At 35.1% G+C, this 27822-nt stretch overlaps 1 protein-coding gene across 1 annotated transcript; it reads left to right on the top strand.

The window, feature by feature from the left end:
* The first annotated feature begins 456 nt into the window (after window positions 1–456).
* Window positions 457–27502, top strand: eeig1a (estrogen-induced osteoclastogenesis regulator 1a). The gene is made up of 12 exons (XM_039686824.2): window positions 457–595; window positions 842–1101; window positions 17735–17855; window positions 18082–18111; window positions 21812–21928; window positions 22359–22405; window positions 22543–22646; window positions 23700–23801; window positions 25163–25331; window positions 26045–26166; window positions 27138–27207; window positions 27298–27502. Exons 2-12 carry the CDS (start codon window positions 956–958, stop codon window positions 27341–27343), a joined length of 1074 nt encoding a protein of 357 aa, XP_039542758.1. The 5' UTR covers window positions 457–595; window positions 842–955; the 3' UTR covers window positions 27344–27502.
* Window positions 27503–27822: the final 320 nt, after the last annotated feature.

Raw genomic sequence — 27822 nt, 5'->3', positions numbered from 1 at the left:
AATAATCCTCATATTAGAGTGATTTCTGAAGGATCACGTGACACTGAAGACTGGAGTAAGGATGCTGAAAATTCAGCTTTGATCACAAAATATAAATTAGAAAACCATTACTTCGAATTGATATAATATTTCACAATATTTAATTTTTTTGATCATATAAATGCAGCCATGAGCAGAAGAGACTTCTTTTAAAAACACTAAAAATAGTAATGTGTGCGTGTGTGTGTGTGTGTGTGTGTGTGCGTGCGTGTGTGTGTGCGGGTTAAACTGATATTGTATGTATTTTATAAAAAACACAACATTACATTTGGAGAACAATACAAACATTATTAGATATTTTTAAATATTTAAGTTATATTTAAAAATATATTGTTAATGGCCTGAGAGAAATCAGTGTGTGTGTATGTGAAAGAGAGAGAGAGAGAGAGAGAGAGAGAGAGAGAGAGAGAGAAAAGAGGGGGCGGTGCTTCGTTATCCCTGTAGAAAAACTAAACACGCACGCAGTGATCCAGGCAGGGACAGATTCATGTTCATATACACAGAAGACACACACACACTCACAGACAGACACAGGACAGACAGAAACACTACAGACGTGAGTTCACGCGATCAGCGTTAATGTTTCTAATGTTTAAAAGGTTGACCGTTAATTCGCGCGCGCACGAGAAAAAACCTGAGGCGATTGTTTGTTCGCGGGTTTGTGAACTAAAACCTGACAATAACAAAGAAACGTTTATTTTTTCTTCTAAATAATACTATAAAATATAATTGTATATATTTGTTGATATGTTAGTGTTCATCTGTTCTCATGTTAGTTGTGATTTGTGTGTCCACCCCACAGATGATCATGATGATCCCACAGAGAGAGTTTCCACTGCCAGATTAAAACCGTCACACCGCCTTCAGTCCAACATTGGGTTTCTTCAGCGGGATAAATCATCCAGAGCTCGAGTTCATGGCGTTTCTAGTGAAGAAGAAGAAGTTTAAGTTTCAGACTCATGTCACTCTGGAAGAGCTGACATCCGTGCCGTTTGTCAACGGGGTTTTGTTCTGTAAAATCAGACTATTGGATGGAGGAGACTTCACCTCTGTTTCATCCAGGTAAAACACTTCATCATCTTCACCATTTGTTTATTCGTTGTTTTTATTGAACCGCTAACTACTGATGGAGGTAAAGTACAGTTATGGTCGGAGTGTTTACATTGTGCATTTAAACGAATACAATGGTACTAAACATGCAGAAAAGTCCTGAAAACTAAGTTACCAAATAATCTGTTATGTGGTATAGTACATGTTTAGCAGGACCATCTTGCAGTGTTATTTAAATATTAGGCTATTTATGTTCATAGGTTGTAAATGTTTTAGATTGCTTTCAAAATTTAAGGTTGTCATCTTGTTGCATTCTTGTCATCTTTGCTATTAGTTTTCTAAATAAATGTGTCTAGTTTTTGTTTCATTAAATTTTGTTCTAGTTTTTGTTATTTTAGCACATCAAGTTAAAATAACTGAAAATGCTAGCTTAAATAAAAGTAAAAGTATGTTTTTATTAGTGCTCTCAAATTGATTGATCACATCTAACAAAGTTTGTTGTGTATATAAAATATAAATATGAGTGTGTGTGTGTGTGTGCATACAAACTTTTATGTTAGATGCGATTAATCACGATTAATTGATTTGGAAGCACTAACTTTTAATAAGCAGTTTTTTGGCGATTAAAACATTTTTTGTTTAATTTTACATTTTTCTTAACATTGGTTCTAAAGTAACACTCTTAAAGGGTTAGTTCACCCAAAAATGAAAATTAAGTCATTAATTACTCACCCCCATGCTGTACCAACCCCGTAAGACCTTCGTTCATCTTCGGAACACAAATAAAGAAATTTTTTTATTAAATTTGAGAGCTGTATAACTACCACATAGGCTCCGAGACTTTAATACGATTACCACGACGCATTCGCGAGAACTGAACTGAAGTAGTTGAAGGAGATCGCAATTCTCGCGCATGCGTCGTGGAAATCGTATTGAAGTCTCGTTTCAGGCCAACAAGGAAGAAAAGGAATAGTCGAATAAAGTCGTTGTTTTTTCGCACAAAACGTATTCTCGTCGCTTGCTAAACTTATAGTTGAGCCACTGTAGTCACATGGAATATTTCAACATTTTCTTCATTGACTTTCTGAGCCGACAAGTGCCAGTCCCTTAGGAGCCAATGTGGTAGTTATACAGCTCTCAAATTTATTCAAAAATATCTTCATTTGTGTTCCGAAGATGAACGAAGGTCTTACGGGGTCGGTACAGCATGGGGGTGAGTAATTAATGACTTAATTTTCATTTTTGGGTGAACTAACCCTTTAAGGTGTTGTCGATGGTTGCCAGGGCGTTGCTAAGATGTTTTTTTATTGCATGTTGCGGTGTGGTTGTTGGGAATATTCATGAAGGTTGCTAATGACAGCTACTTGGATGCTTTCTGCATTATTTGAGGAATCATTTATGTAGATTATTGATATCAAAGGGGGTTAAATCTGACCACTAACCCTTGATATAAATATAATAGTGATGCTTAGCATTTTAACCAGCACTACTGATGTGTTTCTCAGTTCATCTGCTTGTTTGAGACGGTTGCATGAGGATGTCGATCGTGGCATGTGATCAGAGGGAAGTGAAGACAGACGTGTCTGTTGAATTGTTGTACTTTTTTGTGTAGTCTGATACTCCTGTCCATATTTTCCTCTTCTTTTGCGCTCAGTAATAGATTTGCATGTGTGATCTTGATATTGAATTTTATTGTTGTCGTTCGTTTTACCAGTGAACTCAAACACTGTAGCCATTCACACACAGTCTCTTACATTACAGAAACACTGAGTTTAGGTGTCCCATAAATGGACTCATAAAGAATGGTTGTAAAGTCAGTCTTAATCTATGCATAATAACATCTTTATTTGAGCGTGATTCACAGGCGGTCAGATTCAGAAAGCTCTGCTGTTTTTCAAGCAGTCCGATGTCTTTTCTCCTCTTTGCTCATCGCTTTCAGAATAACAGGAAAGACTCGCTATCAATATCGCTGTTTCACTCGAAAGTTAAATAAAAATGCACCCAAAAACCAAGATATGTTGCAAAACCAAAAGTCTCTGTATAACTTTTTAATTTTAATATTTATAAGCAAATTACACAAGCAAAAGTGCTGTTTTCCCAAATATCAGCACTTTTGCAAATGTGATATTGATCACTGATCTTATACAACAATTCAATAAATGATATAATAGGCTATTGGGTGACTGACTTTTTAGACAGAATAGTGTCAGGTTTTTCCTCTATTTTGCCAACAAAAGTAGAGCCATTGCAAAAAGTCTCCGAGCAAAACGAGTTTCAGTTTCGTTACTGAATGAATCAGCCATTTTGAACGAATCATTTGATTGAATGATTCAATGACTAACTTGTTAACACAATGAAAGTCTCTCTCAAAATGCTTGCTACAGATGCGCAAAATTCTTCCCTAACTTTATTTTTATATCTTCCCTTTATTTATTTTTTAGTATTTATTTTTAAACATGCGAAAGTTTTGGGTGAGAATATCGGACTCGGTGTGCAAGTACCTTTAAATAAACAGACTGATCTCATGAAGTAGCGTGTGTATGACGCGCCAATTCGTATTTCCATTTTTGGCGTGCTATCAAGACGCATAATCGCCTTTCAGCGTGTTTATGAACGCCGTTGACTTAACGTTATATAAATATATGACTTACCTCAACCCCGTCCCTAAACCTAACCGTCACTGGGGTTAATGGCATTTATGACTGGAGATTTGACTGCGTGTTCAGACACGCGGAATGACACGGGCGTTGATGGCGTAGACATATACGCATACACGCGGATAGCTCAAAATGCGTGGAGATAACATGCCACCTGACTCGAAAGTGGCGTATATGTGTACGCAAAAGTCATGATGTCATGTTGAAATAAAACACAACTGAGATCTCCATTTAGTCAACTGAGGTATGAATGAGAAACATCTGAACAATACAATGTTAGTTTGCATGGGATATTCAGCAAGAAAAAGCACTGATTTTATTTCAAAAGTTACACTTTGATGAAAGGTTACGAGGACACACATTTTGCATTTAGCAATAAGTCATTTGCATTAAGACCGGGAACATGCTTCATGCCGACTGAATTTAGCTTGCGTTCTCTTATAAACTGACCCAAGCTCTCGTTTATTTCTCGTCCTTTTAACATTCTCATTCAAGTCACACACATTCTCCTGTCTTGCAGCCTTCAAACACACACTCATAGACACGTACACACAAACCTCGCAGCACAGAAACCGCTTTTGTCCTGGTTTGGTTGGCAGGAGGAAGTCAAATGCGAGCGCGTGGAGACGGTTGACCGACAGAGACGTCGTGAACGAGTGAGAGGAAGTTCAGATGAGTTTATAATCTGTCCGGTCCAGTTTAGCATCCAACTGTGTGCATGTCTTGAGTTTGAGGATTGTAGGATGCTGTTGATATTCGAACAGAAGATGTTTTGCAGGAAGTTTGCTGCTTAATGGGGTGTTTGGATTCACACGGTTTCAGACAGACAACAGGAAAATTAGTCAGGAAGCAGGAAGAACGAGGCCGTCAGCTGTTCTCTGTCTCAGGACAATAAATGAAATGCAATCCCAATTTTAATGCTGAGTGGTATATATCTACATCTTTTATGATCTAATAAATATTGTCATATTTTTCATATTTCGCTCTCTCGTATTTATTAATTCTTTACTTTGACTTTTTGACTACATGTTGACTAGAAGTGAAAAACAAATCAAGACTAGACTTTTTTTCGCACAAGGAAGAATTGTAGTTAATCATTTTCTTTAATTTGCACCAATATAACAATTCATAGCCATAAACAACAGCATTCTTTACATCCATATATTGCTACTAAAACACATGCCACACATGCACTTCTGTAAACATTTTTGGAGTAACTCATTGCGTTCTGAATCAATTTATTGAAACTGACAGTTTGATGTGATTCATGAAATTATTTTAACTCTTTTCTCCATTTTGCTGCCTTGAAAATAGGCATAAACAGCTATAAAAACAAACTTAAAACCATTTCGAGAGGCACTAATAAAACATCTTTGACTTTATGAACAATACTCAAGATTTTATTGTATATTTCCGCTGCATTGCTTTTTGTTAAATGTGTTTTCAGATGAGCTTCTCTGCCTTTAAATGCTTGTAACAGTAGCAAAAGAGTTTCAAAAGAACAAGGCAAATGCTGTTTTCCATGATGTGACGCCTTTAAATAGTGTCTGACCTATTTATAAATGTCTAAATACCTACCAGACACATAAATGCAGATTGTTATAGATAGAAATGTAGTATTTTCTATGAATAGTATAGGCTCCCATAGGAATGTTGGGTGGGCCGAATCTTCGCCTGTCCCAGCCGTTAGCCAGCCTCATAATTAGGAGGGTTCGGCCTGGAGTTAAATTAAAAGCATCACAATCTCATCCCTCATTCGCCTGCATGAGCACTGGGACAGTATGACTTTAGAAGGGTTGCTAATTTCATATTTCATTGATATTTATAGCACATTTTTCTCTCTGTTATATAAAGCCTCTCAGTTTTGTATTTACTGTAGTTCATAATCACCATGTTGTTTCAAACCTGTACGACTTTCTGGGACACAGAATAAGGTAGTTTAACGAACATCTACGCGTATTTTCCATGTGATGATAGTGTCCAGAGACAAAAGCAACTTAAAATTGGTCCATTCGACTTCAGAATATCTCCTTTTCTTGTGTTGCATGTATTCATGATTTGCACTGATTTGAGGATGAGTGAGTAAACGTTGAATTTCTTCAGCAAGCAATTGCAATCAAGGTTTTGGTGTTTTACTTTAATTGCATCTTTATTTGTCATCCGTGCTTGATCTATTACAGCTATGTGCTATAGTTGGAAACTTTAGGGCTTTTAGTTGATTAAAGAGTTCACTTTTGCTAATATTTACTCACCCCCATGTCATCCAAGATGTCCACGTCTTTCTTTCTTCAGTCGAAAAGAAATTAAGCATTTTGATGAAAACATTGCAGGATTTTCTCCATATAATGGACTTCAATGGGAACCAAACGGTTCAAGGTCCAAATGAGAGTTTCAGTGCAAACTGTTCAAAGTGCTTTAAACAACACCAGACGATGAATTTTGGACCCCATTGAAGTCCATTATATGGAGAAAATCCTGGAATGTTTTCATCAAAAACCTTAATTTCTCTTTCCTAAAATGCATAATTTTGTTTCTCAAAAGCATTGTGAGTGAAGTTGATGTGGAGACCATTGGTGGCAAAGGTCGATCCTCTTAGGCTAACCATGTTTTTGGGAAACGCAGCCCTGTAGTTTTAAGGCAGGTCTGCTGTGCCGCCCTTCTTGAACCGTAAAAACCGCAAACCACTGGGTGTATGACACCGGCCCCACAGCCAGCCTTTTGCCACATATGCAGTTTCCCTTTCATTTTGCGTGTTTTACCCAGCATGCTCTCAGTTTGTAGGACCTGACAGGCTGTAGTTCTGATTAGTACGATTCAGCCACATGCATTGAGAAATAATTCCTCTTTAATATTATATATAATATTATGCATGCTCTGATGTTTTAGATCTAAAAACTAAATTCTTTAGAAAAGTCAAAGATTGTAAGTTGTCTTAAACAATAACTGTCGTCAGCAATTTAAATGTGTTGAAATGCAAAATTCTTGATCAGCTCATTTTTAGTCAAGGCCACTACAGACATCTTGTTCAGAAATGTTAATTTTGCATTCATTTAATTGTATGTGTTATTTTAAATTACTCTAAATGAAATTGTTCACCCCTAAAGGTTAATTCTGTGTTTTTTTTTTATTTTTATTTCTATAGCGCTTTACACAATGCTGATTGTTTCAAAGCAGCTTTACAGTGACAAACAGGAGAATAATGCAGCGTTCAGTTCTGCTATAGGCTAAATCATCTCTAAAAAGACAATAGTAATCACTAAACAGTCATTGTTCAGTTGAAATCAGTTCAGTGTGCTTCAATAACTTATCAATTGAGTTCAATTATGCTATAAAGCAGCTCTGTAGAAAACGGTGATGTCATTCAGTTCTCATCCAATAGTGTCCAAACTAAAGCAAGTCAAAAGGCGACAGTGACAAGGATCCCAAACGCCATCGGTGACAGAAACGGAGAATAAAATGTTCTCTGAACATTGAACAAACACGATGCAACGAACAGATGATCCAGTGCATCACACTTTTTTTTTTTACTTAAATCAGCAAATTTCTTTAATATTATTAAATTGGTTGTTCAGACACTCTTCGTCTAGTTTAAGCTCAAACATTGTGAATCTAAAATAGTTTTTTGTTCAAAATAATGCGGATTTTGAGTATCTGTGAGTCAGTGTTCGGGTTCACCGATGCTTGTTTTCAGCTCGTCCAACAGATAAGGAGAAAAACAAATACTGGATCATACGCATTACATGATGTTTTCATGCTCTCCATATTTCCATCCACCTATTGTTTCCAGTTATCGTATTAAAAAAAACAACAAGATGTGCATAAATTCAAAAAACGTCAATAACAAACTAGCGCACTGTTTTTATCTGATAAGAAGAAACTATGATGGAAACACTTTCACCAAATAAATCCTTCGCTACGCAACAAAAAACTCATGTGACTTTGCCTTAACAGAGGCTGTGATTGGATAACTGGACTAACCAGCAGACCAATCGCATCACAGCATCTCAAGCAAAAGTCGATTTGGTTTAATTCCCTCCAGAAGTCTCACACGATTGCGTTCCCAAACACCAGCATCCGATTGCAAGAGGACATGACAGCGTTTATTGTGTTTCGTCTGACGCTCTTGAGACGCATCTCATCTATAATGTTGGAAAAAAGAGCCACAATTTTCATTTTTGTTACAGATATTTTGTCAATTTCTCAGGAAGTAACAATTTCGTTCCCTTAAACACGGAATTGAAACAATATTTTATGCAATATTCCAATCATGCACATACAAATAGCTATTGATGGAATGAATGCATCAAGCATCTTGCTTTCAGATCAGTCTTCTCTCTTGCATCTTGCCTGTCCTCACTACAGTATCTACACAGAGAGGACATGTCCGTCTCATCTGATCATCTCTGCTGTTTACCAGCAACATCAGAGAAGTGGCCAACATCACAAAACTACAGGGATAAGAGGCTTCAGATAGGGTTCAGTCCCTTCGGAGCAAGAGAAATCCCTTGTTGCAATTAAAGTTGAACGTTGAACCTCACGAACATGATCTGCTTTGCGTCCTGCACATAAGCTTGACGTTTGAAGGCCACAAACCAACCAAACAAGCACGAAATGGACTTATCGTGATTCAAAGCGGAGATCTCGTAATTAGAGACGTGTCTTTTATGCTGTAAGCAGCTGGCCGGTTCAAAGGGTCAGTCGTTGCTTACGACTCTGAACTGTAAGCGTCTTTGTGTGGCTTGCGTTATGTAATCACCCGTTTGGATTCATCGTTCGGGTTTTGGAGGTTTCACTCCCCGATGTCCGATAGACATAAATCCAGATTGCTCAGAACAAGGGCTCTTTGGAAACAGCAACATACAGCTTAGGACTTTCTCTCCGGATAGTTTTGCGGTTATGCAACTGGGTTTGTTAGTCATGTAAAGTCAGCTGCCTGTTCATAGTTGTACTGTGACCTTTTGAGCTAGTTAAAAGTCACATGTGATCTTCATTGATTGACACAGATAGAGTTCAGGACGTTGGTTAACCATAAAAAGTAATATTTCAATAAACAACAGTAATATTTTCATTAAACAGTAAAATTTCATTAAACAGTAATATTTCATTAAACAACAGTAATATTTAATTAAACAGTAATATTTTCATTAAACAACATTAATATTTCATTAAACAGTAATAATATTTTCATTAAACAACAGTAATATTTCATTAAACAGTAATATTTAATTAGACAACAGTAATATTTCGTTAAACAACAGTAATATTTCATTAAACAGTAATATTTCAGTGAACAACAGTAATATTTCATTAAACAGTAATATTTTCATTAAACAACAATAAAAAATCTTCTGCCTTACACAAAATAAAATAATTTTACTGTTATACAACATGATGTGTGTGTGTGGTGAGCTGTACCTATTGTCAATAAGTTGGTTGTCAATAAGTTGGTAAATCAACATTTTATCAGAAAATAAAATACGGTTTAAGTTAAGTCTTTAAAACCATTAACGTTCCTACCGTATTTTTAACGGTAAAGTTCTGGCAACCACAACTGCCGTTTTTTTACCGTAAAATTTACGGTTTATTTTTTACAGTGTAACTTGTTATTTTAAGCTGAGGCATGTCTACACTTATGTTTTTATTTTAATTATGTCGCTAATTTCACTTTTATTCAGTCCCTACCCAAATGTAACAGTATAATATGATTTCCTCGATGCATCCATCGGAAATGATAGGCAGAAATTACAACTTGTGCTCATAATAATTACAGCAATATAAGGCTAATTGGACAATACACTGATTTGAATCTTTTCCTTGTAGTTACTGCTGGATGCTTTATTGTTGTGCAGTTTGATTAGATTTTTCGATCAAACCCCTTTCCCGAAGTATTAAACAACAGCTTCTCTGCTGAAGTGAGACCTTCTCTTATTCTGTCATCCAGCGCTCACGGGAAGCCAGTGGCTCTGTGTCCGCCAGAGATCGCATAGGAAGGTCTGCGCTGACGTCAGGCCGTGCGATTGGAGCAATCCATTCTGGGATGTTTGTCCAAGCGCTGTCAGGGTCTCGCGCGGGGCCGAGCTACAGGATGGGAGATAAGAATCCGGTTTCAGCGCAGCACATTTCTGCTCGACTGAATCATCTGTATAAACAGGGGTACACAAGCTTTCACAACTACAGGCCTCACGACACACGAGTACATTCAGTCCGGAATCTGATAACATGGCCTGCGTTCACAACACAAGTGGACTGCAACGGATATATACCGCACTATCTGAAATATTTATTGCTTACTGTCAGAAAAGTTTGGGGTCACTACGATCGTTCTGAAAGAAATAGTTTTATATTTTTAAATTGATTAAAAATTAGGGCTGTATTCAACCAAAGAAATCCTTAGTCGACCAAAGTCGAGTCCTGCTCGACGATTAGTCGACTAAAAAAAAAAACAAAAAAAAAAAACGTGATATTTTGATTAAACATTTTTAAACAATTGTCATTGAGCATTTATAAAACAACAACGAAAAAACATCACAAATAAATAAAACTATAATAATAATATAATTCTTTGAGAATTAAGTGATTTTTTAACTGCAAAAAGTGAAGAGCTCTGTCTATAGTAGGCTAGGCTACAGTCCCAATCGCGCACCTGACCACACCACACGCTGCAAAAAATATAACTGCTATCTGCCACATAATGAAAAATCCCAACAAAAGCTCTCGTTTATACAGGCTTTATATTCTTCTTTACTTTCAAAGCTATGGGTTAACTTTAGTCCTGACGATCAAGGCGTTTTAAACAACACTCAAAAAAACCCAAATAACTTAAAAACAATCATATAATAGGCTGTACCGCGTATATGTTTATTTTCGTTTTGTTGCATTATTTAGGCTATTTTCAAATGCGTCAAGTGTACAAATAAAAACGAAAACATTAAGAAAACACAATCTATTGAGTCAGCATGATATAGCCGTTAAAAGGCTGCTCACGTCTTTTGCGCGCTCAAGTTCGATTTTAAATGTAGGCGCGCGACTTGCGCGCTCATAATGGCAACGCGATCACCTCCCTCCACAGTCTTGTCGTCTTTGTTTTAAAATGCAGCCAGACAAAAGATTTATATTTCCTGGACATTTTGTCGACTAAAGCCAAAACAAGCAGCGTTCTAACAGAATGAATACAGCATCCCTTACCGAGCGCGAGCAGCAGCGCAGCCAGCCACAGGTGCGGTTCCCGAGTGTATTATGTGTGTGCGCTAAACTGTGGCGCAGTTACAAAAATAGCCTAAATTAAAGCATTTTAAAGTTGGGGACAAAACATAGGCTAATTATATTTAGAATACAGTAATAAATAACTGATTATAAATGAATAAATATCAAGGAGTAAGTCATTGAAAAATTCCTTCTATTGGTAAAAAAAAAAAAAAAATGCAACTGGTCGACCAATAAGAATGTCAGTCGACCACGACGGCATCGACCGATTAGTCGACTAAACGACTAAAGTTGACAGCCCTATTAAAAATGTCATTTCTATTTCAAATGGTTTGGACAAAAATATATGAAACATTTGAATGATTTCTGAAGGATCAAAGACTGGAGTAATGGTGCTGAAAATTCTGCTTTGCATCAAGGGAATAAATTGCACTTTATAATATATTCACATATAAAACAGTTGTTTGAAATTGTAATAATATTTCACTATTTTTACTGTTTTTAGCAGAAGAGATTTCTTTCTTTTCTTATCCATACAGGCCATATTTCTAACATATCTTTATAAGTGAAGAATGCATATTATTAGTAGTATGCTATTTAGGGCTGCCACGTTCGAAAATCGATTGGACATTTGATCGGACCAACCAACACAAGTTTTGAAAACGAAAATAGGGAATCGATTTATTTTTTTTATTTTTATTAAAGAAGCAATATAAAAAAATGAGTATAAGTAAACAAACATAACAGTAAGAGAAAAAAAGCAAAAGAAAAAACAAATAAACAAATGAACATACAAACAAACAAACAAACATAGGATAATAATACAAGAGGAGACAAGTGAGCCAACGTAAACAAATATACAAACAAAATCGACAGAGGGCAATACGGATGCATCTATATCTCTCTTACCTACACAAATAGACCCATACACGTGCATACATATTCATACACACATACCTGCATGTATATACACACATATATCCATACACATACATACATATATACATACATATACATAGACATATATTCATACATATATATATACATACATACATGCATACACATACACAAATATATACATACATACCTACATATACACACACATACCCTTATACCCACACACATGCATATAAAAAGAAAAGAAAAAAATAATAAAAATTGTATTATTATAGGGAATCGATTTTAACGGCCCTTTTTTATACAAAAAAGTGTGTTTTAGGTGGACAGATCAATATATAGGATGCTGGAAAATAACAATGTCTTTTCTGTTCACCAAATGCTTTTTAATATTCGCTATTACTTCAATGCAAGTGTACAAGCGCGCCGTTATTAGTTGTGTAGTAACGTGTGTGTTCAAGTAAGACAGAAATGCTGTATTTAACATATCATGAGGACTCGAGTTGCATATTTGCGCTAAATCCGCACAGGTTTGGCTTACACAAACTTCCCCAGCAAAGTTGAGTAAACAGAAACACGACAAATTGGCTCGTGATTTGACAGCGTTTCCCGCCAAAGTTCATTTTTACCTGCATTTGGCGAGTTGGAGGGTGCAAATGTCAATCCCTGAATGTTGCGCTTCTGTCACGGTACACAAAACTTAGCACCAATAAATCATCAGGAATATTGCGCCTTTTTACGTTCGTCCTAATGCCAGTTAGGTGTCTGTGGATTTGCCTGTATTTGGTGTTGAAAACGGAAAGTCTTCAGACATGGAAAATCGATTTTTTCACCAAAGTGACAGCCCAAATGCTATTGAACACACTGAAGCAGAGTATCAGTATTAAAGCATTCATCCATCGGTGTTGTGATGGTTTACGTTTATAGCGCATGTTGTGGTCTGGATGAGGCCGTACTGTGGGTTTGGGTTAGTCGACTCGAGTTGTTATTGAATTGGAGTAGGTCATTGTGAGCATTGTGTTGGTGCGGCTGAGAGGCCGTGTGCTTTGGGTCGGGGAGGATCTGTCCTCTTTCAGGGTTTCTTCTCTTTAATGAAGCCTCTCTCTTTTGTTTTCTATTCTGATCTCCCCCCCAGAGAGTGCAGAGAGTTAAAAGAAACCACACACAATCAGGGTTACTGTGTCTTGCATTGATGAATATTCAGTGCTTCTGCTGTGTTACCTGCCCTGACCGCAGGCTTCGTGAATTACTGATCTAACACTTTTGTTTTATGATCTATGCATTATTACAAAAAATACGTTTCATACTTGTATGCACCTTGATGATCACATTTTTATATACCGGTACACTATTCAAAAGTTTGAGGTCATTAACTTTTATTTTTATTTTTTTTATTTTTTAAGAAATTAATACTTTTCAGCAAAGATGCATTAAATTGGTTAAAAGTGATGGTAAAAATTAGGGCTGTGCAAAAATTAATCGCGATTAATCGCATCCAAAATAAAAGTCTTATATATATATTATATATTTGTGTGTGCTGTATATAATTATTTTGTATATAAATACCTATGCATGCATGTATATATTTAAGAATTATTTGCGCTTAAATTCTATATATATATATATATATATATATATATATATATATATATATATACATAATATATATTATATAAATATAAATATTTTATATATGAATAACACATTTTGTTAAATATATACATGCATGTGTGTGTATTTATATATACAAAATAATTATATACAGCACACACAAATATATTATGTAAACACAGACTTTTATTTTGGATGCGATTAATCGCAATTAATTTTTGCACAGCCCTAGTAAAAATATGTTACAAAACATTCTATTTCAAATAAATGCTGTTCTTTTGAATTTTCTATTCATCAAAGAATCCTGAAAAATTTAATATATCACAGTTTCTACAAACATATAACATTTTTTCAACATCGATTATAATTAGACATTTTTCTTGAGCAGCAAATCCTCATATTAGAGTGATTTCTGAAGGACACTGAAGACTGGAGTAATGATGCTTTGATCACAGGAATAAATTACATTTTAACATATATTTACAAAGTTAACAGTTATTTTAAATTTTAATATGCATAATATTTCACTTTTACTGTAATCAAACTGTGATTTACTGTGATTATCAAATAAATGCAGCCTTGATGAGCTGAAGAGACTTCTTAAAAGAACATTAAAAATCTTTTTGACCCCAAACTTTAGATCAGTAGTGTTTATATATACTGTATGCTATTTTTTTAATATAATCATCCACTGTTCTGAGAAAAAGATAATTTGACCAATTTATTTTTTAGGAAGGTTAGTTAGAAATTGCCCATAAAATAATTTCATGGCATGCATTGATGATATTTATAAAAAAATTATTTCTGATGGAAAAAAATATGCATTTAAAAAAAACAAAAGTGATTAAGCTTGTGTGTATTCCATATATATATATATATATATATTTAATTTATGAGATTAATACAAATATAAAAAATACATTGCAAAAATAAAAAATGTTTATGTTTTAGGTTTCAAATATTTGTATTGTCTTTATTTGCCATTGATCATTTACTGCTAATAACGAGTTGAATAAATGTGGCTTTGTGAGTCTTACCCACCTGCCTGTAACTCGTCTCTCCAGCTAGTCTGCCCGGCGAGCATCTAATGCATATTTATTCCACACGAATCTCACTCATGGATCTTTTGTACACTCTAAATTGTCCCGAGACTCCCAACAATTGGTCCATTCAGGAGCGCTTGATTGGGTTTGCCTTCGGCCGGCGTGGGAGAGAGTCGAGCCGAGAGCATGAAAGGAGAAAACGCAAGGACGCACAAAGCCTGTTGTGTTGTTGTTTGTGAGACTATTTTTTTTTTATAAGATTGTTGCTTTGAAAATGTGATGTGCAGCTTTTGGTTGCATTGAACATGGGATTTTAGAGCATAAATTTGTTTAAAAGTGGTGATTGTGCATGCAAATCTTGCTCAATATGTTGTGTGTGTTGCTTACTCTGTCTTATAAACTCTGCTCCTTCCTCTGTTCCTTCAGTGTTACTGTGGACACGAGGTGATTGTAGTTACTACAGTGATTGAACAAAGTGCCACGGTGCCAGGAATGTTGTGGAAGAATGTGTTGGGTTGGGAGGGGGGAATAAACCACACCGGCTCTGATAACAGAAGAACCGGACAATACTAAACCCTCTGATGACCCTGAACGCGTCTATTGCCTGTTTCAATGGTGCTTCATAAATAATAAGTAAATATTGTTGGAGACAGTGAGGGTTCTTGGAATCAGTGTGTGTGTTTGTTTATATCTTCAATGCTAAGGTAAATATATTTTTTTTTTGTTCCGATTTTTTTTAATACTCGTCAGCTCACCAATTTAATCAAAATAATACAGAAAAAAAGAAGATATTATTATAATATAAAATACCAGTTGTCTATGAGAATATATTGTAAACTGTAATTGATATCATGTAATCAAAGCTGAATTTTCAGCATCATTACTCCACATGATCCTTCAGAAATCACTCTAATAAGATGATTTGAACCTCAAGAAGCATTTATGATTATTATTAGTGTTGAAAACAGTTGTGCTGCTTCATATTTTTGTGGAAACTAGGATACCTTATTTTTTTCAGAATTTTTTGAAAATTAGCAATTATCTGAAATAAAATTTTTGTAACATTCATTATAAATAAATTTACTGTGACTTTAAGATCAATATAATGCATCCTCCTTGCAAATTTCTTTGTCAATTTCTGAAAAAAATATTGTGCTGCACGATTAATCATATCGCAATTTCGATCTTAAGCCTATATGATTATATGACGCAAAATGTGGTTTATGAAATAAATAAATGCATGTGTAGACATGACAACCCATTCTCTCTGAGAGCTGTTTGCCCGTTTTCTACACTGCTAATAAAAAGAAGACAAGGGGCCGGTTTCACAAAGCTATTTTAGACCGCTCTATAGTGTTAGACAAGTGTAAAATTTGCTAAAATAATACAAGTTAGACTAATGCAAGTTAGCATATATTTTACACAATTAACCTCTAATTTCCCTTTGAATTCTTGTAATATCTTGATCTGACCTCATAAATCCCATTTAACAGATATTATTTAAACTAGAGTAATCCATCTGTGGTATCGGACATTTTCACAAATGTTAGTTAAGTAGTTTCTTCAGCACAAACACGTTTTAAAAATGCTTTATGTTTGAGATATGAAATGCCACAGGCTCTCTGAGACCCAGACAGAGCACAGGGTTATGGTTCGGGTTAGTCTGTTTAAATTGCTTTAAAGTTTGTGGTGCGACCTGATTTAGACAAACGTGTGTGAGTGTAAGCAAACATGTCTGCAGTTAGTTCATGAAACATGAACATTAGTCACACACTAATGCCACTCCTTAGTGTGTTATGAACTGTGTGTGTGTGAGAGAAAGAGAGAGAGTGTGTGTATGTGTGTGTGTGTGTGTGTGTGAAGAAGGATTAAGAACAGATGCTGGCGTTGGCGATAAGCCACATTACAGCTCTCTGAACGTTTCGTAGAGGGAGATGTCCGCTCTGGTTCTGTCCCGAAACTCAGATGTGTGTTTATATTCACCGAATCCATGAGGACTTTTAATATCGTTCAGCAGGTTTATTTTGTCCAGCTGCTTGCACTCAAATCCACTCAAACTTGGATTTACATGGCATTGTTTCTATGTTTTATTAACATTGTTTCTATTAACATTAATGTAACATTTCTAGTTCAAATCCATCTGATAGCCTGGCATTGTGGTTTTCTGAATCATATTATTAGACATATATTTGCATAGCAGATGGTCAGGAGCTCATGAATATTCAGTACTGCTTCTTCATGGTTCTCTTTACATTTTCAGTTTCTGTGCTTGTGTTTGTCTGTGTGTACATTTGTAGTGTTGGGTTTGAGTCCACCTTATTCGAGACGAGTCAGAGTCGAAAATAACAAAATAATCATGAATAAACACCAGTAGGTATGTTAAATGATACAGTACAACTGAAATGTAGATCAAGAGTGTTTCAACTGTGCAAAGACGTCAATAAAACAAGCAATATGTCTCCTAACGTTACATTTACCTCAGAAAAGACATTCATTAGACCATAAACTAGCTATAAAATTTACTTAATAAATAAATGCACATGTTATTGATGCCTTCATTATTTAATGCATAGGTTTTTTTAATGTAAAACACTTTTTACATTATCCATTAAATACATATACATATGTGTTTAATGAATAATGTAAAAGTTTTTATTACAGACACCGTTTGAATACTGATATTTCAACAATGAATTTGAGTAGAAACATAATTAATTAAATAGTTGATTTAACTGCGTCATGTACTTGTTATTTGAATGTTAATTATTAAATCAATTTATTATTAAGTAAACAATTTAATTTTGTTGGCTAAATGAAAACTAAAATAGTTTTTTTTTTTTTATTTCGATGCATGACTAGTAGAAACAGAAACCGGCAGCGTTGTGTCAATCATTGACCACATGTAATGTAATATCATGTGAATATCCTTCACATTATTACTAAACAATTCAGAAAGGCTATTATATTGAACCCATTCCCTTCGGTTCGGTTGAGGACCGCGAGGTTTGATTGATCCCAGTTCCTTGCCTTTGAAGGTCTGGATCGTTTTCAGTTGCAAACGGCCTCGAACCCTTTACTACACAAACCAGCCATTACAAACAGACCCACAGCTTGAAGCATTAGCGGAGAGTCGATGTCACAACCAACATCAACATATCATCACCGCTCAGTCTGGATCCGACTCGAGCGTGTGTCTGAAATAACAGTCCTGAACCTTTGTTCTCTCGCCCACAGAGAAGAAGTCCACGAGAACGCCGTTCGTTGGAGGAAGAGGTTCTCCTTTGTATGCAAAATGAGCGCCAACCCCAACACGGGCGTTCTGGACCCCTGTGTGTGTCGCGTCTCTGTGAGGAAGGTAGGATGAATTCGTTAAGGATTGGTCTCGTTAAATTTTGGCCGGAAAGCATGTCTAGTTTGAGTTGGAACTAAAATTAAAGGCGAAGGTTTTCATCACGTGTTGCTTATGAAGAGTATGTTTGGGTGAGGTTGCGTTTAGGTATGTCGGGATAAACATCGATGCCGTTCAGTGCGTCTGACTGTCCCGTCGCTGAACTTCACACTCTTCCTGTTTTTCATTACAGGAACTCAAAGGAGGAAAAGCATTTTCAAAGGTGAGTGAAAGCATTCACATCTTTCCTTTCTGCACATTTATATATAGAACTAAGGCGGTGCAATTTAACACTCAAAGGTTCACAAAAACAATTTATACTTGAAGAATGAATAGTACTTTTGTGAAATCTCTTTAAAATGATGTTCACTCACATGAGATAAAGACTCAATAAATTAGTTTTATCAAGCAAGGACGCATTAAATGGATTAAAAGTGACAGTAAAGATATTTATAATGTTACAAAATTTCCACAAAAATGTTTTCAACACTGATAATAATCATAAATGTTGAGCAGCAATTCATCATATTAGAGTGATTTCTGAAGGATCATGTGACACTGAAGACTGGAGTAATGATGCTGACAATTTTTAACATATATGAACATAGGATAAAGACTCTTGAAAGAAATCAATTAGTTTTATTCAGCAAGGATGCATTAAATGGATCAAAAGTGACAGTATAGTGTTACAAAATTTCCACAAAATTAACACTGATAATAATCATAAATGTTGAGCAGCAAATCATCATATTAGAGTGATTTCTGAAGGATCATGTGGAGTAATGATGCTGAAAATTCAGCTTTGATCACAGGAATAAATAACATTTTTAACATATATGAAATGAACATAGAAAACCTTTCTTTAAATTGTAATAATTCCTCTACTTTTGATCAAATAAGTGCAGCCTTGATGAGCAGAAGATACGTCCTTCAAAAACATTTAAAAAAAATCATGCCAACACAGTAGTTTATAATATGTTTGTAATTATATATTTGTGTATTTATAATACCGGTATCGGTATCAAGCCAGATGCTGTACTTGTGTACTCATTAAAATGCTAAAAAAAAATGAATAAAATATAAAGGGTCTATAAACTGCGGTGTCAATTTGAGCAATCAAGCAGTAAATCAAATTTACGAAATACTGGAAATGCCTCTTTTCTATTTTCATTTGTCAACGGACCTTTGAGTTGAAATGCTTTCAGTTTTGTCCTCGAGAAGCACTATCCCCATTAAAATCTCAAATAAATCTAGTTGATATTTTCCATATGCTGTCCAATGCATGTCACGTGAAAGGACCTTTACGAGGTGTATCTGGAGTCATACGTCCCATCAAACTTTACAGCATTATTGTGTACAGGAGTCACTAACCTCACCATGCTGTAAACACATTTGTCACAAGATTTACACACTCATTATGATGCCATGGTCATTTGACCACAGTCTTCAGCCATGTGACGCTTATCTAACATGAGCAATGCTTATCACTGCTCACATAAAAGACCATTCAAAGTCGTGGCTGGATGTAAAAGTGCTCTAGATTGCACACAAAGGTGGGGAATGTTTCATTCTTCGGCAGTTAATCGACTTTTCCTTGTATTTTCCCTTGCAGCAGGGCTAACTTTGGATTTCCCTGATCTAAAAATACTCAATGAGGGCTCTTTAAATACATGCATCTGGTAGCAGTGAGTGTTCGGGGAAATGAGCCCTGGGGGATCCAGAGACTTGACAATAAGTCAACAGGATGTTTAACCGTCAGCCCTCTTCTAAACATTCACCTAAAGCTCAGTGCCATTTCATTGGTGTCAAAGTATCAACTTAATGAATGAGCTGTGAGTTGCTCTAGTTGAGAAAATGTATGTTTATAAGTGTCACAAAATGGCCCAAATCCATTACAGTTTTAAAACGGTAATATAACCTAAATAATCTTGGCAAACTATATATCATTTGAAAGCTTACAATCTCTACTTTCCATATTTAGTGATTGATTTTCAAAGTAAATTACTGAGGAGCCGTAATTTATCAATTTGCAGCAAGAATATTTTCAATATTTTAGACCTTTATTTTGAAATAATGATGAACATGAAAAATCATGAAAGAATGGAAGAAACCTCAGTTTTTCATGCCAAGAGTTCAAAAGATCGCATCTATTCAATTATTTTAGACAAAGAGGTCTGACATAAAAAAAAAAAAAAAATTTTTTGTCATTTATATTCTATTCTATTTTTTTTTCTCTACTAGTATTTTTACCCTTGTATTGCATTTTATCAAAAAGCCCTTATTGTATTGCTCATGTATTTTATCGCATGTATTACATTTTACTAAAAAAGCCCTTCTAGGGACTAATTTTGTAAATTAGCTTTGGCTAAAAACATTGATACATAAATCAGATCACCGTCAAAGTGTATCTATGTTATCTGTATCTGTCCCTATCTAAATAAACTATAATAATAATAATCATTTGTGATGTGGGAGCGATCTATAATGCACATACTTGTTATTTTCATGTTTCTTAGAGGTTGAATTCATATCAAAATCTTCCAAACTTCTCATATTACTTCTGAATAGGATGTCTACTTCATAAAATGTATGAAAACTGTGGAAATAATGGTTCATATCACTCAAAACACATATGGAAATGGAGGCGCCCTTATATGGGCAGTAATGGAGTCTTGGTGGTCACCTAGTGGAAGCGTTCGGTACTGCGCCCAAACACACTCTCACTGAAAACACAACTTGTTCAGATTTTTGGCTTTGATTTTTTTTTTTTGCATTTTTAGAGTCAGTTAATTTTGAAAAGATATATTTTATATAAAATATGATTTTTTTTTTTTACTTTGTACATTTTAATAAACTCAAACCTCTATAACATAACTTTTTTACTTTACATTTCACTTTCTTAATTTATTTCACTTCTACAAAAATCTGTCAAATGTCTTCTTTAAAACAAGACCAATCTTACATCTATATTCCAAAGCATTCTTGAATTACAACCATTTTAGTTTGAAATGTTCATTTTCATGTATATTAAAAAGGGGGGTGACGCTTAATAGGTTAATTCAACCAGTCATTTATAAGTTTAGACTTACAATTTTTAACTATTGCTCTATAAAACAGAAAATGGAAACAATCCTACAGATTAAAAACAATATGAAAAAAAGCAAGGATGCATTAAATTGATAAAGAAGTAACAGTAACGACATTTATAATATTACAAATGATTTATATTTCAATTAAATGCTGTTCTATTCATTGAAGAATCCTGAAATAAATGGTTCAAGGTTTCCACAAACATATTAACTGTTTTAAACATTGATAATAGTCAATTAATGTTTCTTAAGCAGCAAATCAGCATGTAAGATTCATTTCTGAAGGATCATGTGACACTGAAGAGTGGAGTAATGATGCTGAAAATACAGCTTTGATCACAGGATATAAATTACACTTTACAATATATTCACATAGAAAACAGTTATTTTAAATTGAAATAATATTTCACATTATTTCTATTTTTATTGTATTTTTTATCAAATAAATGCAGCCTTGGTGAGCAGAAGAGACTTCTTTCTAAAACAAAACCAAAACATCTTACAGAGGAAATGTAATATTTTGTGTTTTCCGTCACATTATCTGGGAAACACATGATTAATTTTGTCATCACTGTGATATTCCAGGACAGACTCGGGATTCCCCTGTAGCACAGTTCAATCTTATAATCATATTAGTTATGAAACGGCAAATGTTCAACAAACTGTTTGGCTGAGAAAGAGCAGGAGGGAGTTGCCTGACGTGCACCATATGTTCAATACCACTGCCAAACTATAATCAGCACACATCTCACATTTGCTGTGGCATGATGGGAATCCTGTGCTTATAAACAAAAGCGAATGTCACCCGTGTCTGTATGTGTCTGATCTTCACAGCTGGGCTTTGCTGATCTGAACATGGCAGAGTTTGCTGGTTCAGGCTCCACCGCGCGCTGCTGTCTGCTGGAGGGATACGACACCAAGAACACACGCCAGGACAACTCCATCTTGAAGGTCAGAGGTCAAACCGGAGCTGACGTAACTGCATCATTCTTTTTTTTAACTCTTACTTATCAGAAGCAATATTTTCTAGCAGGTATACACAAGGAGATACAATTACAAGAAGGATAACAAATACGTGCATAAATAAATAAATTAATTCAAAAAATACATTTTTCAATCCTTATTATTTTAAAACATAAATAAATAAGCGAGAAAGCTAAGAAGAGAAATCGACGGCACTGGGTTTGTAAACATGTCTGTGATTGCTTGCACATTTCGGCTCTCCGGTATGATTTATTAGTCGTGGTTATGCAATATTCCTGAAACTGAGCTCCATCTTTGCTCCAAGTCTAAGGTTTCAAGTTAAGCAACTTAAGCAAGCATATTCATTAATGTTAAATTGATCTGTAAAAATCAAATGTTCTTTCTTGTCCAAATGAAGGTGACCATTGGAATGACCCTCTTATCTGGAGATCCGTGCTTTAAAACGTGAGTGTCACTTTTCACTGTTATCTGCTGTAATGTGGGCTCTGTCGCCCCCTTTAGGCTGATAAATGACAATACAACAAGCAATAATGAGTTTGACTGATTTAATGAGTGTCTGAAATTTGTTTTTGTATAATTAGTGCCCCAAGCTCAGCCAAATGTATATCTGTGGCCGGCCGAGACGCTTCCCTGCAGCTGGACTGTAAAGGAGAAGGACAACAGAGGCCCTCTAACCTCGGCTCTGGTAAAGTCGTGTTATTAAAGGTGTATTTCAGAACAGACATGATAAATGAGAGTGATTTATTTGTCAGTAGCAATATGATTGATAAATAGGCAGTTCAGTTAAAAATTGAATGATATATTTATTCAGTAGTTTATCGGGTTTAAAAGATGCTTATGCCTAATTAAGCTTTTGTTTTCATTTAATTGAACTAATCTGAATCAACACTGAAGGGATTAGTTTACTTTAAAAAAAACTTTTGCTGATAATTTACTCACTCCCATGTCATCCAAGATCCATGTCTTTCTTTCTTCAGTCGAAAAGAAATGAAGGTTTTTGATGAAAACATTTTTCTCCATATAATGGACTTCAATGGGGACCAAACGGTTCAAGGTCCAAATGAGAGTTTCAGTGCAGCTTCAAAGGGCTTTAAACGACACCAGACGATGCTAGTTCTTTTTTTTGAGAGTCATTTGGTTAATTCAACAAAAAAGATTCGTTCATTTTGATGAACGAGTTTGAACAGGAGAGTCGCACAACAGAGCAAGGCAAGCATTTGTGCTTATAAAACTGAAACTTTTTTATTTATTTTTTAAAAGACCGCTCGTTTCGCTAGATTAGACCCTTATTCATCGTCTGGTGTCGTTTAAAGCCCTTTGAAGCTGCACTGAAACTGTCTTTTGGACCTTGAACCGTTTGGTCCCCATTGAAGTCCATTATATGGAGAAAATCCTGGTATGTTTTCATAAAAAAACCTTAATTTCTTTTCGACTGAAGAAAGAAAGACATGGGCATCTTGGATGACATGGGGGTGAGTAAATTATCAGCAAATGTTTTTTTTTATTTTTTAAATGAACTAATCTTTGAACTGACCTTTCAATAATGACAGTATTATCTTCTGTGGAGTTCTTTTCATTTCATAATTGAAGAATTTTGCAACATTAATATTGTTTTTTTCTGTTATTTCTGCTTTAAAATAATCAGTATTGTATAAAGCGCTATAGAAATAAATGTGACTTGACATGGCTTGAGTAGTTCTATTTTAATTTTTAATTTTCATGTTTTGTTTTCGTTTAGCTCTTCCCGACGAGGTGGATCGCAGTCAGAGTCCCGATGAATCGTTTCACACGGGTCATTCGCGCAACTCAAGTTACGCCAGTCAGCAAAGCAAACTATCAGGTGTGTGTATGTGTGTCTGAGTGAGTTCTGTACGTTTTCTTGCTGATTCAGGAAGTGCGCCTACAGCATCCTGTCTTTTTTCCATGCTTTAGGTCCCTGCTCTTCCCACACGCCACTATTGTGTGGGAATGTTTTTCTAACATACTCCCACTGACACTTCAGGAGTGCAAAAACAGACTCAGCGTGTTTGTGAACTCTTGAAGTTAATTATTTCTGCACGACAATTCACTCGACATGCGATGTCTGTGTTTGCTACGACAGGACCAGCTTCGCATTTAAGTTTATTTTCAGACATGATTTTGTCTGATGATGATGATGTCCTTCCAAAGAAACATGGTCAAAGAGATCATTTCTTTTCATGCATATTTATCATATTGTTTCACGGATTTACGCTTTACAATAAGGTCCCATTAGTTAACGGTGGTTTTTTATTTTTATTTTATTTTTTTTACTTTTTTTTTTTATTGGAACAAAGAACACAAAAGTTATCATGGATGTTACAATATCAGACAGTATCACAAAACAATTCCAACATCTTGATATATAATATCACACTCAATGGTTTACATACATAATCCATTTTTCCCAAAGCGTGTTGCATTTGTCAAATTTGAGCCTTAATATAAATGTAAGCCTCTCCATACTGTATATTTCGTTTACAATCCCTAGCCATTGAAGTTAACGGTGGTTAATGCATCCACTTACATGAACTAATAATGAGCAATACATTTGTTACAGTATTTAACATCTGTTCTCTGTTATTTCATGCCAGCTCAGGTTCATTCAATAATATTAACAGATACTCTTTGGGATTTAATAACATATTAGTAAATGTTGAAAATAACATGAACTAAAATTGATAAATACTTTAGAATTATTTCTTGTTCACAAATGAAGCCTTATTTCGTTGTTTCTTTGCTGTCATCTGATGGTTGATTGATATTCTTTCTCTGTAACTTGTAATTGTCAACATTTATCACTTTACTTTTTTTCTCAGGGGAAGTTAAACATTTTAAGACTCCCAAAGCATCATCAAACAAACTTGCACTCGACTACGACTTTTTTTTTTTTATTTGACCTTTATTTTACCAGGAAAGAAGCACATTGAGATTAAAAATCTCTTTTACAAGAGCGTCCTGGCCAAAAGCATGTTTTCATGGTTTACTATGCACAGGAACTTTAACTTTTCATATGGAGGTTCAAGTTGTGCATGATGAAACCCTTGTTTATTGAGCATGTGTGTGTATGTGTTTATGTGTGTGTTGTCTTATTGTTAGTTTGATTGCTTCTATTGCTCCTCATTTGTAGGTCGCTTTGGATAAAATCATTGGCTAAATGTAAATGTGTGTGTGTGTGTGTAGGCTACAGCACCGAACACTCCTGCTCCTCCAGTCTGTCTGATTTGACCCATCGCAGAAACACATCTACCGGCAGCAGCGTGAGCACAGACGTCCCTTCTGAGAGCGACACCCGTCCCGACCGGCCTGCACGACCCCCGCGGCCCATCTTGCCCTCCAACAGACCTCCACGGTACGCCCGCGCCAGCCGGGCCTGAAATGGGAGAGACATTAATGGGAGATGCTTTCTTATATCGCGTTAAACTAAACTAGGAAGGGTCACAGCACTTGCATACTGTCCTATTGCTAGTTTAATTGCTTCTATTGGTCTCCTCATTTATAAGTCGCTTTGGATACAGGCGTCTGCTAAATGATTAAATGCAAACATAAATGTCTGGCATTACTGTATTTAATTTTATATATCAGTAGCTGAAAAAATTATTAAAAAAATAACATTTTTATTAGTAATAAGTAATTTTATATCACATTTTATTTTATAAAATTATAAAAAAAATATATATATATACATGAAGAGTTCAGATGCAAAAGCCTCTAAATGCCATTTGAAATTTTCTTCTTTAATGATGATTTTTATCAAACTTGTATATTTAAGTTCAGTAATTTCTCTTAAATAACAATTAATAGGTAATTATCATTGCCATTTGAGTGAAATCACTGAACTTAAATATACAAGCTTGATAAAAATGATCATTCTAGAAGAAAATTTCAAATGGCACTTAGAGGCTTTTGCATCTGAACTCTTCACATATATATATATATATATATATATATAATTATTTATTTACCTGCATATGTAAACATGTGGCGACACACTGATGAAATATTGTCCCTCCACTTGAAGTCCGACGGGAAATGTTAACTGGTATTTCCGTCTGTTTCTTCCAGGAGGAAACAAGATTCGGTGGAGGATCAGCCGACCTGGGTCAACGACACGCGCATAGACGCAGACGACATCGTGGAGAAGATCGTCCAGAGCCAGAACTTCTCTGACATCAGTAACAATGAAGGTGAGAGTTTCAGATCCGTCCGTCTCAGCTGATCCCATTGCCGCATGTGTCCGCTCACGGATTAGAGATGTATTTTACACTTGTTGTAGAAATACTCATGGCTGCTTTGCACCAATTAAAATAAAGGCTTTAAACTTTGCCAGTTATGTACGACTTTAAAAGAAAACTGCATGTAACATTTTTTTTTATATTAAATGTGATTTAATAAAATGATTATCATTGCATATTTGCATTGAGTTCCATTTTTGTGTTTCCATCTTATATTATTTTTTATTTAAAAACTGATCCTTTAGTTTTGATGATGTAAATAATTCATAATATAAAAGTCTGAAATATAATATACAAGTCACAATTATTAACATTTATTTTATTCAATAATCATATATTGATAAATATATTTATCAATATATGAATCATATATTTATATATAATCATATATAAATAAAATAATATTTTATTTAATTTATTCAATAATCTATTATTTATCTGCATCAAAACTTAAACATAAAAAATCGAACTCAATACAAATATGCAATACAAATATAAAATTATTTATTGTTGATTTGCTTTGAGTTTTTCTTGTTATATATATACATGTGTGTCTGTGTGTGTGTTTGCGTGCAAGTGAGTGTGTGTGAAAGATTCTAAATTATAATCATACTTATTATATATATATATGTGTTAACATATTAGAATTTATTATTAATTTACCTGCATCAAAACTGTAAATAAAAAAAAATAAAATGCAAATAAAACTCTACAATAGATATATAAATTTTTTTTTGTAGATTTGCAAAAATAAGTTATATGATTGTATGTGCATTTTTATTTTATTTATGCACATGTTATTTATTTTTTTATGTTATAAATTGGCGTTTTCAAGTGCTAGTTCCAGGTGTGAACAGCAGTGTGTTGTCATCACACACACACACACACACACTCACTCCTCTGTTGTGTTGCTCTTTGTTCAGACAGTAACCTGAGGCTGTTTGTAAGCCGCGACGGGACCACAGCGCTGAGCGGGATCCAGCTGGGAAACAGGTGATTCAACACAAACACACTGGATCTGGGTTCGTTCGGCCGGCGCAAAAACACACAACGTACTGATCAAACTCTGTGTTGTGTTCGCAGGGTCTCCGCTGGTGTGTTTGAGCCAGTCATCATTGAAAGCCATTAGATTTATTCCCACTTTTGTCACTGGAACAATCACACAAACTCTGATCTATTCAAATCACCTCCTGCATTTTCATTTTCTTACAAAAATGTTTAAGTGCCAAACCACTGCAGACACCAGAACCAAACCACTGCACTGGACACATTACAAGGTTGTCCACCGACTGCATGTATGTTGTCATTTACAGCTGCGTTCACATGTGATTTGTCTTTGTCTTGAGTTTACACATCTGTAAGTGTGCGTTTATTTTTGTGAGTCGTTTATAATTTGCGCCGAACACTACGTTTTGACGTGGACGGGCTCTTTAAGGCCTGTGATGCGTGACGTGGGCTTTTCCTGGAGCGTCAGCCGGTCTGAATGCTGTGAAAGGACCAGAGATGCTCTCTGACCCACTGGACGTCTCGTCTCGTCTCGTCTCTTGTTTTTCTGTGTTGCTGTGCAGCACAAAACTCCCTTCCTACAGATTCTAGTGTTATAAAAAC

Source organism: Pimephales promelas, chromosome 14 (assembly GCF_988280905.1).
Source record: "Pimephales promelas chromosome 14, fPimPro1.hap1.1, whole genome shotgun sequence".
Lineage (NCBI taxonomy): Eukaryota > Metazoa > Chordata > Actinopteri > Cypriniformes > Leuciscidae > Pimephales > Pimephales promelas.
Note: the sequence above shows the minus strand (reverse complement) of the source record. Positions and strands in the feature narration are given on the sequence as shown.